Source organism: Malus sylvestris, chromosome 3, assembly GCF_916048215.2.
Source record: "Malus sylvestris chromosome 3, drMalSylv7.2, whole genome shotgun sequence".
Lineage (NCBI taxonomy): Eukaryota > Viridiplantae > Streptophyta > Magnoliopsida > Rosales > Rosaceae > Malus > Malus sylvestris.
Genome location: NC_062262.1, coordinates 25897709 through 25924417, shown reverse-complemented (window position 1 = coordinate 25924417; position 26709 = coordinate 25897709). Strand labels below are relative to the sequence as shown.

Here is a 26709-nt window from a genome sequence, read left to right as displayed (position 1 = left end):
CATTTTAGTCCTTCCATTAAAAACTCCGTTAAGTGTCCCAGAGCTCTTGGCCGGAAGTTTGGGCAATTTTCAAAGCTTCGTAACTCAATCGTTTCTTAACCAAATTCGACCCATAATATATCAAAATGAAGATAGGAAAGTGTAGAATAAGATTATACCTATTTTGAAGCCCAATGGTGGCTGGAGATTTCCAGAAATAGCCTCAAAGTTGACTGGTCCGAGTGAAAATTTGAAAACTCGCCGAAAACTGGGTAAACTTTAAACGTTCATAACTTCTTCAATACTCAACAAAATCAAGTGATTCAAAAATGAAAATCATACTTCTCGATGAGAAAAAGAGAATGATACCTTTTTTGATGACTAACTCGCTGTGGTTTCATCGGCAAACGGCTCGAAAGTGGCTGTGTTGGTTTCGAGTTAGCCACTTTCGAGCCATTTTTCGGCCAAAACACGGCGCGTTAGCCATCAAAAAAGGTACCATTATCTTTTTCTCATTGAGAAGTATGATTTTCATATTTGAATCACTTGATTTCGTTGAGTATTTAAGAAGTTATGAATGTTTAAAGTTTACCTAGTTTCCAGCGAGTTTTCAAGTTTTCACTCGGACTAGTCAACTTTGAGGCTATTTTCTGGCAATCTCTGGCAATCATTGGGCTTCGAAATAGGTATAATCTTATTCTACACTTACCTATCTTCAGTTATTATGGGTTGAATTTGGTTAAGAAACGATTAAGTTACGAAGCTTTGAAAATTGCCCAAACTTCTGGTTAAAAGCTCCGGGACACTTAACGGAGTTTTTAACGGAATGACCAAAATGATGGATGGTGGACAATCTCAGGGACCACTTTTATCGATTTGGAATCTCAGGGACCAAAGTGATAAGTTATGCAAATCTCAGGGACCATTTTGGCGATTTACCCTTTTCTTTATTAACTTTCTGGTTACAAAGATACAATTGCTACATAGGTGGATATTCACCTAACTGCCTTATCCGTATCTTACACTAGCAACATTCTAACTGAATTTTACAACAGCAACAATCCTAACTGCCTTATCTATTTGGCTAATGACATGTGTCATGATCCACACCTTCCATATCCTATATACTCTAACATCCCCCCGCAAACTCATGGTGGTCTAAGCATGAGATTGTTGTAGTGAGTAATAATGGTGAACTCAGGCTTTTGGTAAGAATGTCTGCAAATTGCTCAGATGAAGATACAAACTAAACCAATAGATTCTTGTTTGCAACTCGTTCTCTCACAAAGTGAACATCTACTTCAATATGTTTTGTGCGCTGATGTTGAACTGATTTAAGGGACAATGCAATTGTAGATAGATTGTCACAAAAAAAGACTAGTGGGTGAGAAATTTGAACTTGTAGAACCTGAAACAGTTATTGCAACCAATACAATTCAACAACAGTGGATGACAAAGCTCAATATTCAGCTTTAGTTGATGATCTCGAGACTGTTTGTTGTTTCTTTGAAGCCCAAGCCATAGGATTGTTACAGAGAAACACAACCAAACTTGTTGTAGATTGCTTATCATTAGGATCTCTAGCCTAATCAGCATCACTAAAAGACCGGAGTGATAAATTGCCTCTTGTATATTGAATTCCATGTGTCGTATCACAACCAAAAAATGAGAAGCCATTGGAGACTGCATAAATTGACAGACTTGGTAAACTGAAAAGGCTATGTTAGGCATTGTGAATACCAAGTATTGTAAAGCTCCAACAATGCTCATCTAAAGACTAGGATTATTAAAGGGTTCCTCATCATCCTTCAATAACCTATTATAAGGTAAGCAAGGAGTTGCACATAGTTTAGAATCAGACATTTCAGTTTTTTGCAATAAATCTTTCACATACTTCTCTTGAGATAGAAACAACCCTTCGCCTGTTCTTGTAATTTGTATCCTAAGAAAGTAATGGAGAAACCCTAGATCTTTGAGATCAAATTCTTTTGTTAAGTCTGTAATAACATGTGCAATCATCTCAGTAACATTCCTAGTTATTATGATGTCGTCTACGTAGAGCAACAAAATCACAAGTGAATAACCAGAAATCTTGACAATGAGTGATGAATCAGCATATGTATTGTGAAACCCCAATTTAGGTAGAAAACTTGTGAACCTATCATTCCAAGCCCTTGGGGCTTGCTTGAGTCTATAGAGGGACTTATGTAATTTACGGACTTTAAGAGGGTGGTTATGATCTTCAAATTTATGAGGTTGGGACATATAGACTTCTTCTTGAAGAATGCCATAAAGAAAGATATTTTTCACATCTAATTGATGTAGAGGCCAATCATGATGAGCTGCCAAAGCTAATACTAACCTGACAGTTGTTGGTTTAACAACGGGGCTGAAATTTTCCCCATAATCGAGGCCATGCTCCTGATTAAATCCTTTTGTAACAAGTCTCACTTTGTACCTCGCAACTGTATCATCAGAATTCCTCTTGATTTTATACACCCATTTGTGGCCTACAAGATTCTTATTGTGAGGAAGATCCACTAGACTCCAGGTTCCTTGAGAATGTAAGGCTGCAATCTCTTCATTCATAGCATCATGCCACATTGGTGCTTTCAAGGCTGATTTATAGGTTGCAGGCTCTGTGATAGTAAGATCCATACCTCCAGAATCACAAACTGATGCATATAAAACTTTATGTTTCACAATACCACTTTTAGATTGAGTCTGCATTAGGTGGAATCTTAAGAACAAGTTAGAGAGTCTCATGATAGAATTCAAGTGCCACAAGAGTTGATGAATATGGAGACAAAACAACATTAATGGATTATGGTGTGGTTGGGGTATCAATATCATAGGAGCTAGAAGGCTGTAATAAATCTGTGGACTCAATGGATCTTTAAATTGACTCTGTATGAATGTGAGGGGATTAACTATGTGGTGGAGGTGTCTGTGAATGCATTTAAAGTGTTTAGGATCTAGTAGATGGAGTATCTCTAGATGTAGATGAAGTTTGCACTCTAAAATTTGAAACTGGTGAAACAAGAACATTTAGAAGGTTTGAGGTTAGTAGTGGTGCAATGTCAAGTGATGAAGTGGGAGTAATAATATGAGCTTTAGGATAAACTGATAGTAATGGAAATGGAAACTCGAGTTCATTGAATATTACATGTCTAGAAATGTAGATCGTTTTGGTTTCTAAATGATAACAAATGTATCCTTTATAGTGAAGAGCATATCCAAAAAATAAGCATCGAGAGATTTTAAGTTGTAATTTGGAGGTATTATATGGTTTAAGGAGAGTGTTGATGCACAAAACCGGAGGTCCTGGAACAACGTAAATCTGACCGTGAATCTGCATGAAATGTAAATAACACAAGATGTATCATGGTTGGTTTAGGCTACGTCCATACTGAATATGTATTTATCTGAGAGGTGAGGGAGAGAATCTCTGAATATAAGAGGGGATGTGAGAGGGATGAGAAGGCTTCAGAAATGGCCTCCCCTCATTGTGAGGGTGAGGGGTCCTTTTATAGAATAAGGACTCCTCACTTATTACATATTTGCCCTTTCCTTTATCACATAATTACATTTAAGCCCCCCGAGTATTTGTACGAGATCTAAATACGAGGCCCTAAATATGGTATAAACAGTAGTCTCCCAAGTCTTCAATCAAGAGAGTCTTTTAGCTGGAGACTTGAAATTCGGTCCATGTGTGGGCCGACGTAACTAGATGTTGTCTTGAACTTGATGTTCGATATGAGACGGTGCTCAATCTGAAATGATGCTCAACTAGAAGTTGCACATGTTGCGAGGCTGCTCGGCTCGTGGCTTATGTTGCCTTGGTTGGCTCGGCTTGTGGCGTTTGAAGGTGAGGGAGTCCCTTTTATAGAATAAGGGCTCGTTCCTCAATACATAAGTGGTGGGCTAGGAGTGATGCTGGCGGCGAGGTGGTTGCTTAGCTGGCGGTGTTGCTCTCTAATGAAGGTGAGGAAGCCCCTTTTATAAAATAAGGGCTCGCTCCTCAGTACATGAATAATGAGCTAGAGTTGATGTTGCTCTAATGATGGTGAGGGAGTCACTTTTATAAAATAAGGGCTCGCTCCTCAATACATAAATAATGAGCTAGAGTCCCCCAAGTATTTTTCATGAGGCCCAGTTGAGGCCCAATATATGGTGTATAGTGTAGTCCCCCAAGTCTTCGGTCAATAGAGTCTGTTGGCTGGAGACTTCAAATTGAATCCATGTATGGGCCGAAGCGGCAGTTGTTCGGAAGCGGTATTTGTATATCTTGCACTAAAGCTTTGTAGGTGAAGCTTTGCAAGTGAAGTTTTAAAGCTAGAGCTCTGTAAATGAAGCTTTCGAAGCTGGAACTTTTGTAAATGAAGCTTTTGAAGTTGATTGACATGAATGATGCTCATGAATGTTTATGTTGATTGACATGAGTGATGCTCATGGATGTTGTCATGAGTGATGCTCATGAATGTTAACATGAGTGATGCTTATAAATGTTGACATGAATGATGGTCATGAATGTTTATGTATGATTGTCATGAGTAATGCTCATGTACAATTTGGAGTACTAGGCGTACTTTTGATCACCTAGTTGGTGGCATGAATGGCTAGTTGCCAAATTAGAGTACGGGTTGTACATCTCATCACCTGGTTGGTGGCATGAATGGCTAGTTGCCAAATGATATTAGAGTACGGGTTGTACATTTCATCACCTGGTTGGTGGTAATAGTGGTGGGTTGCCGAATAATTTTGGAGTCTTGGGCGTACTTTTGGTCACCTGGTTGGTGGTAATAACAGCGGGTTGCTGAATAATTGTGGAGTATTGGGCGTACTTTTGATCACCTGGTTGGTGGTAATAGCGGTAGGCTGCCGAATAATTTTGGAGCATTGGGCGTACTTTTGATCACCTGGTTGGTGGTAATAGAGGGCCTGCCTCTTTTAGGCATATGGGTCTTCGCCCTCCACACGACATTGCAGCCTATTATTTTGGGCTTGCAGTTTTTTTTTTACCCTCTGATGGGATTTATACAAATGTCTTCGAAAGGTATGAAAAATAATTTACATCATTCAAAAATAAAGGTTTCGACACAAAAGCTTTGACCGTTGCAGATCGTTGGTGCGTACTGGGTTGTTGCAGATCTTTTTCCATGTGCGTATTGCCCCTACTGAACGTTTTACCTTTTCCTTTCTCTTTATTTTTCTTTATTTTGGCAGATGACAGACAAGGGAATAATGATATTTCCTTTTTTTATGCTTTTGCTTTCGCTCATCTCTCTGTCTTTGTCTCTGCGCTGCTGTCATGCATGTGCTACTCATCATCGAAAACATGCTTTACGTCTTGAGGCTTCCCTTTATTCCTTGCTTTTGCAGAGGCAGATCAGGAAAGATGAGGATGAGATATGCTTTCTGCTTTTGCTTTGCAGGTTTACAACATGGGTGAGCAGTGCCAGAGGGTAAGTTTTGTCCAAAACCTTCATCCACTGTCCATCCCGTCTTATCTTGGGATCACATCGACTACGGTGACTCTGTAGAGAGCTAATCGTTCCGAAAGAAACGCTCATGGACAAGAAATGCAACTTTTGTCCATCTCGGATATGATCTTTTTCCCCCTCAATTTCTTCAAGAAATATAACCACCTACAAACTGGAATTTTGCAGATGAAGTTTTGCTTTTTCTGGGAAATCTTGTTCTGCTCGGCATCTGACCGCCTTCAAATCCGGGGCGGAAGCCGGGTCCGGACCGAGACTTCTGTCCCTGCATACTAAAAGGGTCTGTCACTCTTGGTAGATGGCTCTGATATCGGCCTTGCTCCGAGAGCCGACAATCGGGGAGGCCTTGGAAATGGGCTATTTTTAACAGCCTTCTGACCACATTTCCGCCAACGGTAGCCATCCTCAAGATGATGACAAATTTGCAATGGGTTCTTGCAAACGTTGACTCAACCATCTCCGCAAGTTTTTCACATGATCCAACACAGTAGAACTCTTGGGATTTGACGAAGCGCCATCTGGAATCCAGACCACGCGAAACTGAGCAGTTCCGGCGTCCTGGGTCAACCCTCGACAAGCTCTGACAAGTACAGGGAGACGATTGATTTTCCAACTTAGACGATGGTAATAGGGAGCCGAGAAGCGCACTACTGTGTTTGCTACTACTACTGCTGCGAGATCTTTGCTGCTGTATTTTGTCTGGGAATTAAACGGGAAAGAAATGAACTGTCTTTACCCATTGCTGGTTTGCGAGTGAGAATTCAAGTATGTTTGCCAATTGCCATGCCAAGACATTAACATCGGGAGATATATTATAGGGCGGTGATAGCGCATTCTTCCTTGTGGTCACCGAAGATGCGTTTCCTGAAGTCAGAGTCCATGAGAGGGAAACCCTTTTGAAGGGACACCTTTGGTTGCTAGCCGAGTAAGTCTTTGGCCTTTGTGATATCAGGTTTCCTCTTATGGGGGTCATCCTCTGTGTTCAGCCTATACTCGATCTTTGCTACTGGGTCGATTGTTTCTTGCACCACCTTTGCAAGTTCGAGCATGGTGAATTCACCCGGGTTTCCGAGATTAAAAGGTCCCACATGTTCACCTTTCATCAGACGCATCAGACCTTCCACCAGATCAGAAACATATTGGAAGCTCCTTGTTTGCTTCCCGTCACCATAAACCGTCATCGGTTATTTCCTCAACGCCTGAGCAACAAAGTTACTCAACTCCATATTGCATACCCCTATATAGGTAAGACTAGGAGAGTCGGGTTTTTTGGGGGTCTGTGTGGGTAAGACCAAGAGAGAAAACGACCCGAAGGCAGCGCTCAGATTAAGGAATATAGGGAAGTGGGAAAGTGGAAAGTTTTGAACTTTCTGTGAATCAATCAATTGGGTTTGTTGGTGGATTGGGAAATTTGGAGAATTTATGGTTTTGGGGGATTTGGGATTGAGAAATTTGGATATGTGGCTTTTAGGTGAGCAGATTTACGGTAGTTATTGTGTGAGGTTTCATGGTGGTGAAATGAAAAATTGAGAGAGAACTGACATAGCTTTTCGTGTTGATTCCCACAGACGGCGCCAAATGTTGATGCACAAAACCGGAGGTCTTAGAACAACGTAAATCCGACCGTGAATCTGCATGAAATGTAAATAACACAAGATGTATCGTGGTTCACCCCAAGGTTTGGGCTACGCCCACACTGAATATGTATTTATCTGAGAGGTGAGGGAGAGAACCTCTGAATATGAGAGGGGATGTGAGAGGGGTGAGAATGCTTCAAAAATAGCTTCCCCTCATTGTGAGGGTGATGGGTCCTTTTATAGAATAAGGACTCCTCACTTATTACATATTTGCCCCTTCCTTTATCACATATTTACATTTAAGTCCCCCGAGTATTTGTACGAGATCTAAATATGAGGTCCTAAATATGGTATAAACAGAGAGGATAGTAAGAACACCTGAATACCCTTGAATGAGAAAGTTCAGGGACAACATCATATAGTAATTCAAAGGGTGATTTGTTATGAATGAGTTGGCATTCTATTGATTAAGTGGGTTGTTGTATGACAAGCATAAGTCCAAAATAATGGGGGTAAATGAGCAGTCTGCAACAATGTAAGGGCAGTTTCTACAATATGCCTATGTTTACACTCAGCCAACCCATGTTGTTCAGGGGTATATGGATATGAAATCTGACGGAAAACACCATGTTCAATGAGAAATGTTTGGAACTTTTTGCCTATAAACTCTCATCCTCCATCACTTTGCAGAATTTTGATTTTGATTGTAAACTGAGTGCAAACATAATGATAGAAATAGACAAATGTAAGGAAAATGTCTGATTTATTGATTAAGGAAAAGATCCAACTGAATCTAGTACATTCATCTATGAACAGAACATAGTATTTATATCCATCCAAAGATTGACAAGGTGCTGGACCCCTCAAAAGGAACCACAAACCTAGTTTGAACAAACTGAAAGGGTAGCTTACTAAATTTTCCTTCTAAACAACTTTGACACATCGTAGAAGATGTATCATGTACAGTGACCATGTTAGACTTCTTAAGCATTGTAGAAGAAACCGAGTTGGAAGGATGACCTAGTCGGTTGTGCCAAAGAGTTGAATTGACTAGTTTTCCCAAGCAAACCATGATTTTTGAAGTTGATGCAAACTGCTGTGGTATAAGGGATGATATATGATAGAGTCCATTATTGCATACTCCCTGGAATAGAATTCTCCCTGTGGCCTTGTCCTAGATCCAAAAAGAGAAAGCATCGAATATTAACCAACAATTGTTGTCTAAACATAATCTATGCATAGATAAAAGATTATGAGATAATCTAGGCACATAAAAAACTGAGTTCAGTTTCAAAGAATGATGTGAGGTCCTCAATGAAAAGGTGCCTATGTGAGACACTTGTAAACCTTCCCCATTTGTAGTCTGGACAGTTTCAGTAACTAGATATGGTGATGTCAAGCTCAAATTCCTCATATCAGTAGTCATATGGTTTGTGGCCCTAGAATCCATGAGCCAAACTTCAGGTGAATATTGTGTCGTGGTGGAAAAAGGTAGAGAATTGGATGGCACTAAGCGTGAGTATATGGTATACATGGCTGCCATGTGTGGAACTTGGTTGGGAGGCTTATTCCTGAATAAACAAGTTCTGGCAGTATGGTTTTTCCTGTCACAGATTTGACAAGGCTCAACAAGTTCAACATCTCTACAGTTACAAGTTGTAGCAGAATGTCCTTGTTTAGAGCAAATTTGACTGATAATATTTGAAGAAGATGCACCACTATGGAATGAAGATGGAGTCCTAAGGATACTAGGAGAAAAATCATGTACCACAGGCCTGGAATTATAATACCTTTGTCTTTGATTGTTGGTGAATTTCCCTTTACCTTTATACTTTGATCGACTACCACCATTGAAGAAATTAGATTGACCAGAATGGCCATGAAATCCAGAATTGCCACCATTGGTGAATGCTTGAGTATTATTCTGAAAACCATTTGTAGAAGAGTTCCTAGCAAAGTAACTTTGTGATCATTGACCATTGTTCTTAGCCACTATAGCATACATAAAGGGCATAGGGGAATTGCTCTCAATAATGGCTACCTCTGCAAGCAACTAAGAACGAAACTCTTTGATAGATATAACACTCTCTCTTCTACGAATAACACATCTGAAGGTGTTATATTCTGCTGGAAGACCATTGAGAGCCAATATCACAATATCTTCATCGGCAAAGACAACACACGCAATTTCAAGAAAATCTCATGTTGCTTTGATGCGTTAAAGATACATAGATACAGAATCAGACCCCTTTTTTGTTGTTCTGAAGATCAACTTTCATCTGGAAAATACATGTACGACTAATAGTACAAAATTGTTCTTGAAGGCGAATCCAAAGATCTCATGAGCTGGTACTACCTATGGCACAAGAAATGGCAGATGAGGACAAAGTTGCAGTAAGAAGTTGCATAAGAGCCCTATCATGCATCTTCCAAATATTGTACTCATCAGTTTTAATCATCAGTTTTAGTTTGTGGGGTTGAAGACGCATAGGTTAGTGCTGAATCAGAAGACCCAGATGAAGAAAGTTGAGGTGGACAGACATTGATGCCATCTACAAACCCCATGATTCCATAGCCTTTGAGCATCAATTGCAACTGAAACTGCCATTGAAGGTAGTTGGAATTGTCCAGCTTCAAAGTAACTGAATTAGAGACTGATGAAATCAAGTTGGTAATTGGTGATTGCAAGATTTGCAATTGATTCGCGGTAATCATCTTGAGAGAATCTGAGTGAGCCAAAAAATCAAACACCTAGTGTGCAAGAATTCACCAAGAACAAATCAGAGAATTGGGGCAAGGAAGAAGCCCGAAAGTCCTAGAGAAAAGGGAAATCAGTATGTAGAGATTGTAGCGGAAGTAAACCAAGGATCGAGAAAGCACGAATGGCTTTCAAGACGATGATACCATGTTAAGCATTATGCAGAAAAGAGAACAGAGATTGTGGAGGAAGAAGAAGGAAACAAAGAAAACTTAGAGAGAAAAAGAATGATTTTTCACTTGTATTTTCTTTATTAGTTTTCTGGTTACAAAGATACAATTGCTATATAGGTGGATATTCACCTAACTACCTTATCCGCATCTTACACTAGCAACAATTCTAACTGAATTTTACAACAACAATCTTAACTACCTTATCTCTTTGGTTAATGACATGTGTCATGATCCACATGTAAGGTGGACTAATACAACATGGTTCTAGGATCACAATTTAACATGCATCATGATAATTACAAGAAGAAGATGGATGATACTAACCTGCACCGATTGGAGACATGGTGGCTTGAGTTCACAGGTTGTCTTCTACTTCCAGTACTTCAACATGTCTCTCTACCATGAATAGGGTTTGGCGTGATTGAGAGTACAAGCGTATGGAAGCAGGGACTTAATCGTGGTATTTATATCGTTAGGGTTTTTAACACACCTGACCTATCATTGGCTGTGAAGATTGACCCTATCTCTCTAGTGTTTAAGTCCCACCATGATTCACATCTTCGTAATAAAATCTATCAGATTTCCTCTAGGTTAATTGCAAGGGATAAGACTCCATAATCCTTATTATGTTAGGACTATCGGATCACTTTGGTTGCTAACAACTTGATAGACAAGTGGCTTACAACAAAATGATCCAATACAACATTCATTGTCATTCACAATCTTACACCACACCCTCCATATCCTATATACTCTAACATATCCAATGCTCGAAAATCCTAAAATTTAGCTTCGTATTTTCAGTTATCCAAGGGCAAGGAAAATATTCTCTTGATCTCCAAGCTTTCTCATAGCTCATATTAACCCTAAACATTGCTCGCATATCCTTAATGATATATTTGGGTCTATACAGGTGACCAACCCTCTCTTATTTTGACTTTATACATTGCCATGAAGGAACTACTTGCTTGACAATGATCACGATTGATTACATTACAAGAACAAATGAACATCAGAATATTTCCTGACTTAAAGAAACTCTGATTTCGAATGCTTGATGGTGCGTAGTGGCCATCCGTAATTTTCATCAGTTCATCTACCACAAAAAGCTCCTTTTCATATTTTTGACTTTAAACTCAAAGTTCTAAAGCATTGCGAACATACTTAACTGCATTGCAAATCCTCATTCGAATACAATTGGCCAACCATACTGTTTTCATTTATATTCGCTGTATTGTATGTTCTTACCCTTTTTATGGCGAGAAGACAAAATATCAATATCAGTATCATCTGGTATAACATCAATAGGATCTTCATGCTAATTGGAAGCCTCACTGAATAGGAGAGGGCATCCATTGAGGACTCGAGTTGCATGTTGTCCCCAAATACTTTAGCTTAGGGTGTATTTTCAAATCCTAGATCCGAAGCATCAAATTTTGTGCCACCGTGACCGCCCGGCGCCAGAGACATCATCGTTGAACACATCAAATTTGCCATCACATTCGTCAAACTGAGATAGTTCTAGAGGTCTAATTGTTGTGGCATGGTTTTCACTTTCACTTCTATATTAATGTATTGTGGAATCTTGTGGATTGCGGAATCTTGTGGATTGCACTGATAGACTTTCACAAACCCAAGTAGCCACATCATCGTTATCACATACCTCCATCATATTGGAAGTCTTTACGTTTGCCTTGTATTGATAAAATATTTTGATCTCAAAAGTTTCTTCAATCAACCAAGCAGTTGGAGTATTGCGTGCACGAACTCTTCATAAGTAGTATTCTATGGCACTATCATTGATTTCATTTGACCACCAATGAATTTGGTATGAATCCATCTCCCATTGTAGTTCACCATGGCTCCAAACGTAGACATTTTCTAACATAAAACATTCAAAGTGATCAGGTATACATATATATCACGTGAAAGTAAAATAGTGTTGTAGTATGTAAGAAACTTTTTTCATACTCGAGAGACACTAGAGGTGACCTTGACTACAGCTCAATACAGGTCTCGAGTTCCACTCGACAAACCTTCTAGTTAACAACAACCAGTCGTGCCATTGGAATTAGACCCGGCAATTTTTTACACGATACATTAACACGACACGATAACTAATCGAGTCGTCATTGGGTTACACGATAAGAACCCGTTAATAAGGGGTCCTTAGCAGGTTTACACCAGAGTGACACGCAGCTAACCTCGTTTCGACACTTTAAGAAAAAAAATTCTTTTGATGATTTTAATTTTTTAAACTACTAAAAAAACTTACTATAAAATACAATCGCCATAGTGTATATTAAAATATGTATTATTGTATTATTATTCTATATAAACTTAAAATTTTTACGATCTATTTATTTTTATAGTATACTGTAAGCAAAGAGTGAGATTAAAAAATTATAAAACACATGAAAAATAAAAATATCAATTAATTTAAAAATACTAAACACATTAAAAAATATAATAATTAACTTACACGTGCGAAAAATGTGAAAAAATATGCAAACGCTCGTGACCACATCTTCTATGCTTTGAGGGTGGATACATCGTCGTTTGAATTTTTAAAAACATACAAACCCTCATGAATAGTATTTTTAAGGGAGTTCAAGATAAACCAATATCATTTCCCTTGGTGATTGATAAAAATTGAAGGGTTCTATTGTGTAAAACATGCAAGGTTTCCTCAACATTGAAACGCAACTCCTTTCATTTTGCATATCCTTCAACATTTGGTATTTTGTAATAATGTACTAATATTTTTTTCATTAGACTCTTATTTTGGGGGATGTAGTACTTACAAATGTTATTTTTATGTTTTGAAGTAATATTTATGCGACAATGTGATACATATATACAAATTTAGTATTATGTCTTCAATTTTTTGGATCGAATTATGTTTTTCATTTTTATTATTTATTGATTTAAAATATAATTTTCTTAATAAGTAACGGGTTGGGTCGTATTACCTGATAATATTAACGGGTCGATTTCAGATCGGGTCATATTACTTCTTTACTTTAATGGGTGTTAAACAACACAACCCGTTAAGATATGAGGTATGTCACAAAAACGACACGATTGCCAGGTCTAACTGGAATAAAAGTCTGAGAATTTTACGAGTTTTTCAAATCAAACTACATTTTGTTTTACATCTTTATGCTAAACAATGCAAACAACAAATTATAAGGTTGATCTTGAAAGGAAAAAAGAAGATAGAAAAAGTTAAGTATACACAACAACATAAAAGTTAGGGGAGAAGGAAGAGCGCAATGGATGCTTGTCGTGATGGTGGAGGGAGAAGGAGGAGGTTTGGGTGGTCGTCGTGGTGGGTGGAAGGAGTGCGTTCTCTTTCTTCACTTTGGTGTAAACGTGGGTGGAAGAAGAAGAATGCAAAACGAAGAACGACGGTTTGTTTGATACGTTCATACTTACGAGGGAAATAGGTCTGAAACAACCTACAAGGACACTTGCGTCTTTTTACACCTAAATTTCATGAATGAATGAAACAATTTAATTCTTAGGGTCATTAAGTCACTTTCAGGCCGGGCCTTGAAAATTTGCGAGCCTTTGAAGTGAGGTAAGGTTCAAATATTTTCGACCTTCCGATCCTTTACAAATTGATATATATATATATATATATATATATATATATATATAAGAATTCATCAAATACATGAAGAAAAAAAAATCTATTTTTACATTAAATATCATAAAAATTTAACATCAAAAAAAGAAATATATACAAATATTATTTAAATATTACACGTCTCACGTTTTTTGGCGTAAATGTAATAATTAAGTTTACATAATCTAATTTTTCAACTAATTCTTTTTCAATTGATAAAATAGTTTATCCTTCATAAAAAAATAAAAAAAGATAAAATTGTTAATCCATTCAATCTTTCTTGAAAAACTTCTTTCTACAAAAGCAACTGTAACTGGTATGGTTAACAAAATTCTATAAGCAACGTATGCATTCGAAAAACAGCCATCCATTTGTCTCAAATATTTCAACACTTCTACAGCCCGATTTATTTCCTTCGGTAAAGCTTCTTTCAAGATTCTTAGATCTAGAAATAAGTCTTTCCCAATCAATATCAGAATGCTCACCATATGAAGACCGAGAGAGAAGAGCGATAGTTTTTATGAAAATAAAGAGAGAAAGCGATTGGGGTTCTGTCGAGAAAAAGACTGACATTTTGATTTTTAAATTTTAATTATATTTGGAAGAGTAAAACCATAGTTACATGTGGGTGAGGAAAAAGAAGAAAATAGTAAAATTCTTTTGTAAAAAATTATATCTCTAAGATTTGAAATCAATAAAAATAGGAGCCTATTTGGAGTAAAGCTGCTCCCACTTCTATTGATATTTTTATTCAATTCAAATTGTAAAAAAAATGGGAGCCCCTTCGGAGTGAAGGTGCGAGTGCCTACTTCGGCTATCCTTAGGGCTGTCCTTGGTCATTTTATACTAAAAAAGAGTGAAGTTCTATAAATTTTAAAAACAAGATCAAATGTCTTTTTGGTTAATAGGGAATAGGCATTTAACAATTTTTGGTTGGCTAAAAATTTCTCCAATGTAAATATGTAAAATTTACATTTTCACCAGAAAATGTAAATAAAAATACATATTCGTATTTGGGAAATTAAATTTGGACCATGAGTAGAATTTTAGTCAATTATTTTTCTTGTGATAACTCTAACCAAATTTTGACATAAAAGTACTTAAGCACCACCTTGTTGACTGAAACTTTCACAACTATTGTTCTTTAGTCCTAATCGTCTTTCCCCGGTGAGATCCACTCCCACTTTGTCTTCACAAGTTCTTGATCAATCAAAGTAGAACAAATAAATTACCCCAAAAGCATGAAATTTCTGTAAAAATCTCACTCAAGAAACCTAGCTTTCCATCAAATCGCATTACGCAAGGTATTCGCTGACAATCCAATACCCCTCACCACCAACCATATGTTCATTTACCAAATTATATGATTGCAAGTTTAATAACTTAGCTACTTTATGCCTTGTTTATATGCAAAACAAAAGACTGCGTGGGTGGATTATAGGTCCATCGTTGTGGAGTTTGTGGTAGCTGGGTGGGCGTTGTACTTGGAGAAAAAAATTGAAGGTGAATCCCATAAAATGTAGAGAGTGGAACATGTCTACCAAAAGGGTATTTTTGTCAAATTGCTCGGTGCAATAGAGACCACAATTGAGGTGCAGCAAGAACAAAACCCAAATGTTCTGGCATTTATCATTTCCATATTTCACCAACACCACCGCACATCTTGACAACTTCTTCTGTTCACAGCATAACGGTCCAGATTCCGAAGCACCCTCGGCATGGCTGCTTCCGCTGTCGAAAACGCTGGCGTCTCGGCGCTCCGGTCAGTCATGCTTCGGGTCCGGCAGGCTGCGGAGCGGTCGGGTCGGGATCCGGCTCTGGTGAGGGTGGTAGCGGTGTCGAAGACCAAGCCCGTTTCTCTCATCCGCCAAGTGTACAACTTCGGCCACCGCTGTTTTGGCGAGAATTACGTCCAGGAAATCCTCGAAAAAGCTCCTCAGGTGAGTTTTTCTCTCTCTGTAGCTCTGACTCACTCTCTGCAACTATCCGAAGTTCAAACGGCGGCGTTTAACTGTTATGAACGTGTGTGTGTCTGCAGCTTCCTGATGACATAGAGTGGCGTTTCGTTGGGCATTTGCAGACCAACAAGGCGAAGTTGCTTCTGGGTATGATTTTGTTTTTGCTTTCGATTTTTTGGTAATTTGCAAAGAACCCAACTTTTGATAATTCGAAAAAAACTATGATGTTCTGCTTTTCTTAAAGCATTTTCTTGCAATGTTTTTCAAAATCTTTAGCTGTTACGAATGAACCGTAATTCCTTTGTTTACCTTTGCTGGTATTTCGAATTTCGTATATCTTCAAACTTTGAGAGTTGGCTGTCTGACTTAATTTGAATATTGTGATTGAATTTTTTGGTTCTTTTTGGATACAGAGATTTTAAGTTAATATTATAAAGCTTAAACTTTCAAATGACTCGTTGAGTTATATCAGCGAAAATAAGAAATGCATGGTTTTGGTCACTCATTGGATCATGTCATTACAAATTCAGACATCGCATTATAATTTCAAATCCGTTGTGTATTGTTTTGAGGAATGTTTGTGACTAATCTATCTGTTTGAGAATGTGATTGTATTTACATTAACTGCATGCAGCTGGAGTCCCGAATTTGGCCTTGGTTGAAGGTGTAGACAATGAGAAGGTAAAGACAAGTCCAGTGTATGTTTTATTTTCTGAAGGTAATTGATGCGAGCTGCAGTTTTTTTTTTAAGGAAATTCATATACTTGTGTTAACTAATAACCAAATTACTAAAAATGTCACAAAACCTTACTATCTTTCAATGCTATGCTTGTGTTACAACTCAAAATGATAATGTGTCTTTATAATCCGCAGATTGCAAATCATCTTGATCGAGCGGTGTCAAACCTTGGAAGAAATCCTTTAAAGGTTTTGGTCCAAGTAAATACCAGTGGAGAAGAATGTGAGTGATTCAAAATCATTGTTCATTCCTGCACTAATCTGTCATGTTGTTTAGTTGAGCATTAATATAAATCAGTGGCATCGAAAGTTGCTTGAATCTTAGCCCCTGCTCCCCCTTTTAGCTGCATAAAAGCCTACAACTCTCTTTTATTTTTTGGTTCCTAGTCTAAGATAAATGCAACACATGATATTTCATTGCAAGAGCACAACTACATAAGTTTAGCAATTATATCATCTCATGTCTCGATTTCTTAACATGTCCTATACCAATCGGAACTTGGAAGACACTTTGCGTGGTCTTCAATAATTTAATTTTTACGCAGCTGCTTGTAAGGCAGCCACCAAAACCATCTGCAGTCATGATATTTCTATAGTTGGTCACTTGCACAAAGAAAGATCATGCTCTCTCTAGCTACTGAATTGAATTTCTATTGCCAGTAATGCTGGGTTAAATTCAAATTTTCCCCACCTCACCTACCTCGTGTTTTTTTCCAATATTTTTTGCAGCGAAATCTGGAATTCATCCTTCTGGTTGTGTTGAACTTGCGAAACACGTCAAGTTTCAGTGCCCAAATCTACAGTTTTCTGGCTTAATGACCATAGGGATGCCGGACTATACATCCACTCCAGAAAACTTCAGGGTAATCTTTGTACTTGCATAGTGGGGTGCATGAAAACTGCTTACAAAGGCATTCTTTAGCTCTTTTTTCTCAGAGCATTCAAATTAGGTTCTGTATCACAAACAAAAGTTCACGTGCTTTAAATTCGTTCTTTCCTTATATTTTTAATTCCATTGGTATATACTTAAAAGCTAAAACAGAATTAAATCATTTCATACCCGTATAAGGTTGCTTTCTCTTGGTAGAAATGGTAATGTGTAGACTAAGCAATTTAGAGGACACCTTTTCCTTCTCATATCCAAGTCCTCATTTTCGTTGGACTTGAGACCTTTGCTTGTTAAAGGAGAGAGGTACTGGTTTCACATGGTCAGTGGTATCACCTTGGCTACAAGGACCAATAAAATATCCATTTAATGTTAGAAAGTTCCATTACCGATTAGTTTGATTTATCTACTTTTTATTTGTGATATTTCTTGCGTTCTCGTGTTTTTTATTGTTGATTAATTTGTTATCTTGTAATTCTGTAGATGCTATCAAAGTGTAGAACGGAGGTCTGCAAGGCACTTGCTATGGCAGAGGAGCATTGTGAGCTGTCAATGGGCATGTCTGGTGACTTTGAGCAAGCGGTATGAAATGCCCTGTACTGTTAAACTTCAAAGAAACAGCAACTCATATTTTCCAAACGGATGTCCAAAACATCTAAGACATGCATTTTCCCTTTCTCATATGTTCATTAAAGGCTCTGCTGCAATTCTTAAACCTTAAATGAGCTTGACATTATACGGAGTTTGCTCATAACCGTTGGCATTCTCAATCCTTGCAGATTGAAATGGGCAGCACCAATGTCAGAATCGGATCCACCATATTTGGCCCTAGGGAGTACCCAAAGAAGCAAACAGATTAGTATCTTCCAACCCCTGCCTTGATGCGTTCATGTTTTTCTACATGTTTATGGATCCTGGCAAACACTCATTAATTGTCACTCTGCTTGTCATTTCATATGCAGCTTGTGACCGTTATTACTTTCTATACCGGTAAGAATGTAATCAAATTATGTACCACAAAGCCTAATTAAGAGTTTAAGAAAACCACAAACGGTCCACGTGGTTTCCTAGTTATGTAAATAAAAACGTTCATGTGCTATTAATTTTGTCCAGAAAGCCTTTTGGTTTACATTAGTCATTAGTTTTAGTAGAAGGGAAATGATTTCCCGCACACCCATTTTCTTTGTTTGCACACCATGTTTGTATTAATTTTGTTACAGAAGCCCAAAGTCTCCTTTGATTCATCGAGTTCAAAGACTAGAAATGAAAATGGGTGTGCATGAAGAGAAAAAAGGAGTGTGCGGAAATCATTTTCTTTAATAGTTAAACTTGAAACATCCACGTCGGGGTTATACAAATGGTTATTATGTGGTTTTAATTTATATGTTCCGTCAGTTTTGTGCAATTTCGACCATGTTACTCTGGGTTTATCACGAGTAGCTGGGTATGTTAAGAACTAAGGCCTCGTTTGGTGTATAGAATTACCTTGGATTGATAACTTGCTAATTTAATGGATCTTGAAAAAAATATTTTGTTCACAAGGTGGATTCCGTTTATTTTCGGGAGAAGCCTAGAAGGTGGATAATCAGGCAGGAAATTTCTATCGTTTAATTTCCACAAAAATGGTACCAGAGGGATAAGTTTTCTGTACGACAAAGTCCATCTTTTACTTTTAACTTGGACAAGATATACAAGTTGACAATCCTTTTTTTCTCATTTAACATTCATCAAATCTATAGTTTAGTATCCGATCCAAATCTATTCTCGACACCAAACGAGGCCTAGGGTTTATGGTATTTTTATTTTATTTTTTGGGTCAAAAGATATATTTTGTTAGATTAGATGTTAGATTAGCCACCGACGGGATTCAAATCCACGCCGTCATGTAATAACTCAACACCTTTCCACCATTGTAGCAAATGGCCACTTGCGGTTTACAGTATTGAATCGTAATCAGAATGTGAAAGTTACCATATTGGTGCAATTTCACTGGCTCACATTTGATATGCTGTGTTACAAATGATGATATGAAATTAATTGTTTTGAAGCCTTATTTGAACAAAGAAGTACATAGACTTGCATACAGAAAAACTGCATTGTTCATCCTAAAGCTTTATCTTTGCCTGTGCAAGCGGGGGGATTTTGCCGGCCAGAAATTCTGACATCTGCGTTTGAACATGTTGATTGAGCCGGTCCCTCACGACCGCTGTAAGTTAGGTTGATGTCATCCAACCCAATCTTCTGACAGGGTGTAGTTTTGCTACATTTAAGATTAACTACATTTTGTGTGATTGAAGTCCCCCAAATGTTACTGAACTGAACTTCTTCGATTTGAACTCGGGAGTAGACCTGCACACATCGAAAGCGATACGTATAGTCATGGTTTAGGGCTACATTTATACACGAATCACATTGTATAGTAGCGCTAAAGCAGTAACAAATCGGTAAGTTAATACAGCGGCAAATTACTCATCTGTGCCCACATTACAATCTATCCATGATCCGAATTGTTACCAACAAATAAGCATATACAGTGTTTTCAATAGATAATGAAATGTTGATTCTGACCCTTAATTCTCCTTCAATTTTTTTTGGACAAATTCCTTTGATTTGTTCAATCTGATGATTAGAGAAATGAGGTGTGTGGGAGCTAAAAAATAGTGTGCATACATCATTTCCATATCCAGGCTTGGTTAATATTCGGATCGTGAGATTATATTGAAAAGAGAGCCCAAGTGAGTAGCTAACGTCGTATTAACTATTTATTCAGTGGTACATAAGTACTTATTAGTGATTACGTACCTCTGGATCGCAAATACGAGAAGGGCAATATTGTTGATCAATGATAACGGGGTTTTCGACCTGATCGACTTGAATTTGCTCGAATGTAATATGTGACACAATGCCTGGTTCAGAGGGAGCCCATGTTTTGATCCTCACTCCATTTTGAGTACCCAAGAAGGTGCAGTTTCTTATGTCCACAAAAGAAACATTGTCACCAACTATCTTGCCAAGGCTTCCGATGCTTATTCCGTGGCCCGGACCACATTGAACGCCGCTGATGTTGACGTTGTTTGTTCCAGTGCTGAAGCTTATACAGTCATCGCCGGTGGCGATCGCTGCGTCCAAGATTTGGATGTTTTGTGACAAACCGAGGTGGATTCCGTCGGTGTTGGGGCTGTTAGCGGGGGCTGATATGTTGATGCTGCTAATTGTTATGTCGTGGCTTGCGAAAAGGCCGATGTGGAAGTTCTTGCTGTTGATCGATGTTATGTGATTTATCCTTGCATTTGTGACGTAATCCAATCTCAAACTCTTGAAAAAAAGGGGAACCACAAGCATTAACAATCAGCATTAGGAGTAATGGTAAGAAGCTCAAATTTTCTAACAACGTTTATGAACCCTTAATGATGAGGAATGTGGGTCATTAGAGTTTGTTACGTAAGTATAATATATCCATATGTTATGACGTAAATGAATATTTATTCATAATCTGATACTATATCCTAGAAAACGAAAATATCAACTCTCTCATTTATGTTCTTATTACGCATGAACTAATTAATGATTATGAGATGTTATGGCATCTTAGTACCGCATAATAATTTTCACATAATATTTGGTGAACTGATTAATGATCACACGACGTTATCGTATTTTAGTATACTAATACATACTTCCATCAATCTTGTATTAGAAAACTATAAAATGATCGACTAAGTCTGCATGGGACATTGCCCATGCAAGCCCATAATATATAAGGAAAACTAAGCAAGTAATTGATGCAAGAACTTACACCAGGAAGTCGTTTGCAATGTGGATTTTTCTTGCAGTCGTTATAGGGCCAAGCAGAAGGTCCTTGCCCATTCAACGAACCACCACCGTTGATTACGAAGTTGTCAACATATTTGAAGGTGATCCAATGGTCAATATCAACCGAATATTCCTTCTCCACCCGCGCCAGTAGAGTCCCCTCTATCTGAACTCCGATTGGTCCTTTGCATTTACCGTTCAAAACCAACGGGCTCAGCAAGTATACTCCGGGTGGGAATAAGACCACACCACCCCCATTATTTTGGCAAGCTACAGTCCATGCATCGGTGAAAGCCTATAAACAAAAAAGGGTAAGAATGTAGCTAATTATATAGAATCTAAGCGGCAGACATCTTACTAACAAATAAAGAAGAATATTATTAGATTGTAGTGTTTAGTAAACATAATAATAATCTAGCTAATTATATAGAATTTTACAGGAGTCGAATCTTAGACATCTTTCTTACCAATGAAAACAAATACTATTAAATCGAAGTGTTTAATGAAAACTTATAATTATCTTAAATTATGATAAAATTACCTTGACATTATCAGTTATTCCATCACCAACGCCACCGTATTTAGTCACATCGAAAAATGTTTGCTGAGCTAGAACTCTGGGAAGTGACACTAGCAAAAACACTAAGCAAACAAATAGAACAACCAAGCTGGAGCCCATTTTTATCGTTCTTCAATCATATGTCTGCCTTATTGCAGTTGTTTTTATAGCTGTTTTGGTAGAAGAAATTGAATCTAGCACCCTAAAACTTAGTTTTTTATTTTGATGGAAAAAAATCTAGTCTTCTATCTTGTTTTAATTATATTTCTTTTAAGGGGAATGTGAGAATTTTCTTACCCTAATTGGTTTTGCTTTAGGAAGACTTTGAATGCCGTTCCTATCCACTAATATCATTGTCTGGAACTACAATATTATTAGTATTAATAGATTTCTATGTCACCTTCTTTGTTTCGAAATTAAAAAATGTATTCTTATCAAAGTAATAATTAATTTCTTCTTCAGTTTGGCATAATTAATTGCCAGAATTCAATGTAATCATAGAAATACAAAATTCTTATCTTCACCTAAATTTATGATAATTCTATTATTGCTTTTTTATTAGAAAGTACCCAATCTTTTATATGTACCCATATAAATAAGAGTAGTTAAGGAAATCGACGCATAAGGAAAACAATATTGTACCCATTACCTACAAAATCTGCACATTGGAATACTCATCAATCATGATTAAATGTACCCACTGGTTTCATGTGACAACTTGTCCCTAATTTTACGATTTTATTAATTTTAAAAGAGTGAATTGACGAAAATGCCCTTAGAGGAGAGATTGTTGACTTTTGTTGACCGTCCTTTTGTGACGTGTATGAGCTACTATTTTACTGTATTCTCGAAGTACTTGATGGTACGAACACATAGGCGCAAGCGGACCTGAATTTGGAGTTACGATGAAGATTTTACAAACTATGGAGCGTGATGGGAGTTTTAGTAATTTCACGTTTTCGAGAGATAATTTGATTTTGTCTTTTTGGCCTTGGGCTGTGTACCACGTGGGGCCCACGCCCAATTCCTCCACCTCTCTCCAATGTCCCCTATCTCTCGAGACTATCTCATTTTTTTTTCAAATCTCCCTCACCTCACTTCCTCTACTCTCTAGCTACCAACTTACCTCTTTCTCTCTAACCTTCTCAGCTCTCTCTCTTCTCCCAACTCCTTTTTCTCCCCTAGCTCTCTCCTCTACTTGCAACATTGACTGGCCGTGAGGCGAGCCACCATTCACTATGACGGCAAGCCAGCACCTTCACCATGTTTTCCTTCTCTGCCATTGCTTCACTCTTCCCCATCTCAAACTTTCTCGCCTTCTGTGAAAACCAGTGTAGCTGTGCACTGCACCACCATCACTCGTTGGCTCCAGCGAGCCAAACCATCAAACCCTCACCACACCTTGTTATTCCCCATCTTTGTTAAGCTCATACTGTGAACATCAAACCCAGACATAAAGCTTGCATTGCAAAGTGGCCATTGCCACTGTTCATCATCTTCTCCGATGAGTTCTCGTCGATTCCAACCAAGGTAGGCCTCAGGAACACTTTCTTTCCATTCCTTTTTAATGTTTGTGGAAGATCTTAGGGTTTTGCATTGTTTTGCTAGGGTTTGGAGATTGTATGGATGAATTGGAGGCTTTCCCCAATTTTGTGGAAAAGCAAAACCATGGCCATCCGACCACTTTTTGACCAAATTCTCGGCCAACACTGACCACGATTAGTCTCCCAATAGGTATAAACTGATTCCTCACATTAGCTTTACTCTGGTTTTTAAATCACTGAAAATGACTGAGATTTGAGCTCGTTTGGAGCTCAGGATGTCGGACCAAAAACCTGCAAAACGCAGGCCTTCGCGAGGAAGGTAACTATTGTTGTACTTGTAGGCGTATGGGCGCACGTGAGGGAGCCATTGCTAGTGGCGCATGGAGGAACCCGAGGTCCCTCCTTAGGTTTCTCAATGTGCCGAATCTGAATCAGCCATCGGTCTTCCCTAATTTGACCATTTAAAAATGGTTCTTTTATTAGTCCTACTTCGTAAAAAAATACGTAATTACGTTAGTACGTCATATTTGCATAAATGGTTTCGTTTCTAGGTGAAACTCATTGCAATGATCTTCAATGCTTGCGAGGCGGGTTCGCCCCGACAACATGATCTATGAGTGAGTCTTTTCTTTTATATATATATATATATATATATATATATATATATATATATATATATATATATATATATATTTGTTAGTTTCCATTAATATACTTGAAAAAGAATTTTCTACGTTACACCTAGATTAGGGTAACGTGTATAAAATTACCGTATTGATGAAATTCATGCAATTATACTACGTCATATGGGATGCACATGTATACGTATTAGAAGGGATGCTTTAATAGTATTTACGATTATGAATAGTATTTCATTGACTAGGGTTTTTGAATTATCGAATTATTGATTTACCATTGCATGATCATACTTGCATTATCTGCTCATCGTGTGCTGCAATGGTGTTAGTACTCGCCAGGGCCAGGGTCAGTCTTTCACGTGTATGTTCACATCGCACCGTATGCTTACTTTGGATCCATTGTAGGTGCCAGTTCTGTCCTCGGTTGCTATAGAAAATTAGGACTCGTATGTTATGCACATAGCACCAATCTTCACGTGATTGTAGTATTACAACATAAATCATTATTACATCCAGTCTTGTTCATGTCAGAATACCTCTGCATGAACTCGTGTGTCAGCATATATCGATAAGCACTCGATGTGACATTTTTATTTCTGTGAGATATTGTGAGTACTGAAGTTATATGCCTATTTACAAATTTTGTGACGCATTAAATTCTTGAGATATTGCAAGCTACGGTAAGTATTTTTATACTATCTGTAGTATGTATATTTTGGAAACTATACTTGTTTTACAGCGATGGGTTATAATGTTTTCGAAAAGGTTTTTAGAAAACTTTATTTTTAAGCCCACTTACCCTTATTTTTCGCCCCTCCAAGTATTAGTGGCAGAGCTTTCGTGTCGACGATGATTTCTAGCAAAATGTTGTTGTGTGAAAACTATTGATGGCATAATTCTCATCCTACTTTACTGTACTTTACTTATGCTCTGACATCACATGTGAATTGGATTCATTCCCACTCACAAACGCACTCTTACATTTAAGCACTTTTTGGTTGAAATTTACCCACATATCCACATCATTATACTGTATAGTTTCGTCACACTTCTGGTGTCAGCTAGCACAGCTTGATTCGGAGCCTAGGTGGACATTCCGGGTCAAGGTGTGTCATTGCAGCCTTTTCTCATATTTTATTTTTTTAATTGTGAGCATGATTTGTACTAATTTACCAAATAATCTTTTCTCTTGCCATTGTTTTGTTAGAAAATCAACCATTGATCAATTCTAACATACAAATGAACCCATGTGACCAAAAAATACATTCAACTCATATAATAGTATATAAACATGACATAAAAATTAATAGACAGATTTTGCAATAGAAATTTACCCATGTGACCGAAAAATACATTCTACTCATGTAAACACACATAAACAAGACAAAAAAATGAATAGACAAAAAAAATCCTTGCTAGACAAAATAATTCTGTCGAGTCAAATATTGTTTCGCTTTCTGGCGGCCATTTCGTTGCACAAAACTGCATTTCCTAACCATGCTCGATGAACTACTCATGCCTGATAAAAGTTTTTTCACAGAGCCAAATTTCCATTTACGAAAAAAATGATAAAATATACTAGCCCGACCAAGATTTTATCGAGTAAGCGTTAAATAAAAAAAAGGAAAATGTAAAATTCTTACCCGATGACTTACTTTTTTCAGGCAAACGTTCTTTAATCCAGCTTATTTGTTATTAATTCTATTTAATGCAATACAACAAAATTAAGATATAAGAAATCATTAAAAGCTGAGTTGAAGTTGTCTACTCACCCATCCATTCTTCTAGTCTCCGATGCCCTAGTTTGTATAAATCTACATCCCATTGCTTGTCTCTTGCCAGCCACGTTCGAAGTAGCCTCTGAGCCAAGGTGGGTTCACAAAAACCACTACATGTCCAAAACAACCCTAAAATGGTAAACTTTCCTAAAGCAAAAATCAGATCTTGCATTTCACCGCCGACCTAGACCTCAAAATTGAAATCTCAAATCGGATCCAATAATGAAAAATCTAATGTTTGATTAAGAGAAAGGGAGGGTTGTGGGGAAGAAAATGGGAGAAAATGAAGTAGATGCAAAAAGTGGATGGAAATATGGAAAGGATGGGATTGAAAGAACGGAGCTTGAAAGTTGAGATTGCGGTTTGAAAAGAAAATAAAAAAACTAAAGAAAATAAGAAAACATAATAGAAAAGATAGGGATGGAAGCCTGATGTGGAAGCTTGATGCCCAGGCCACCGACTCTCAAAACGATAAACAGAATGAAAACAAGCTGGATCTGAAAAGAAGGAAAATGAAATAGCTCTCACAAAGGGAGAGAAAAACTCTCACCAACTCTTAAGTAATCCAAAATAAAATAGAGGGGAGACCAAGAATTTGATGTAAGCTGATCTATAATATGACAATAACAATACTAATTTGAGAGCAATTGATATGAACAAGACTGAACCACGAGCAACAACGAACAAGCAAAGTCTTCCTCTCTTTACACGCCTTATGCACTCTTATATGGATGTAGGGTTTTGTGCTAGAATAACATGTTGAGAGTGAGGACCTAAGCCTTATAGTTATAGGTGAAAGTTTTAGGTTTTTTGCCCATAAAGAAAACCCTAATACATATCTTTAGCACCTTCAGAATCCATGACCTAATGAAAAATATTCGCATTATTATTACTTTATTTCATTGTCAAGTAATCTGGGATAATCAAATATTGCTTCCTATTTTGTGTTCTTAATCAATTAATTAGGACTCTTAAATATATGTAAGAGCAATAAAAGTCTTACATTCTCCTATTTGGGGTGTGACATCTATTCAAGAAGCTCTCTTTCAAGAATTTATATCCTTATGCGTGCAACTTTGAAAGACTACTTGATAAGAATATCTATAAGTGTTAAATGTCATTAGCTCGTAGGACTATAGACAATGATGTCATATACAGCGGATACATATACCTCTA

General features: G+C 37.5%; 2 protein-coding genes across 2 annotated transcripts; one reads left to right on the top strand and one right to left on the bottom strand.

Moving 5' to 3' along the window:
• Positions 1–15097: 15097 nt before the first annotated feature.
• On the top strand, positions 15098–18317 carry LOC126616679 (uncharacterized). Its single transcript, XM_050284766.1, has 7 exons — positions 15098–15559; positions 15658–15724; positions 16212–16258; positions 16451–16538; positions 17045–17178; positions 17685–17783; positions 17981–18317. The coding sequence occupies exons 1-7, from the start codon at positions 15338–15340 to the stop codon at positions 18059–18061; spliced, it is 738 nt and encodes a 245-aa protein (XP_050140723.1). The 5' UTR covers positions 15098–15337; the 3' UTR covers positions 18062–18317.
• Positions 18318–19196: 879 nt separating this feature from the next.
• Positions 19197–21693, bottom strand: LOC126617098 (exopolygalacturonase-like). Its single transcript, XM_050285157.1, has 4 exons — positions 21556–21693; positions 20998–21309; positions 20004–20516; positions 19197–19550 (listed from the first exon to the last, which is right to left on the bottom strand). Exons 1-4 carry the CDS (start codon positions 21691–21693, stop codon positions 19302–19304), a joined length of 1212 nt encoding a protein of 403 aa, XP_050141114.1. The 3' UTR covers positions 19197–19301.
• Positions 21694–26709: the final 5016 nt, after the last annotated feature.

Excerpts from the sequence above, each read along its gene's own strand:
- LOC126617098 (XM_050285157.1), bottom strand. The coding sequence starts at position 21,693 with ATGGGCTCCAGCTTGGTTGTTCTATTTGTTTGCTTAGTGTTTTTGCTA. Across the intron at positions 21,310-21,555 it reads GAATAACTGATAATGTCAAG|GCTTTCACCGATGCATGGAC; the intron begins GTAATTTTATCA and ends TTTTGTTTATAG. Across the intron at positions 20,517-20,997 it reads ATTGCAAACGACTTCCTGGT|AGTTTGAGATTGGATTACGT; the intron begins GTAAGTTCTTGC and ends CTTTTTTTCAAG.
- LOC126616679 (XM_050284766.1), top strand. The coding sequence starts at position 15,338 with ATGGCTGCTTCCGCTGTCGAAAACGCTGGCGTCTCGGCGCTCCGGTCA. Across the intron at positions 15,560-15,657 it reads TCCTCGAAAAAGCTCCTCAG|CTTCCTGATGACATAGAGTG; the intron begins GTGAGTTTTTCT and ends GTGTGTCTGCAG. Across the intron at positions 15,725-16,211 it reads CAAGGCGAAGTTGCTTCTGG|CTGGAGTCCCGAATTTGGCC; the intron begins GTATGATTTTGT and ends AACTGCATGCAG.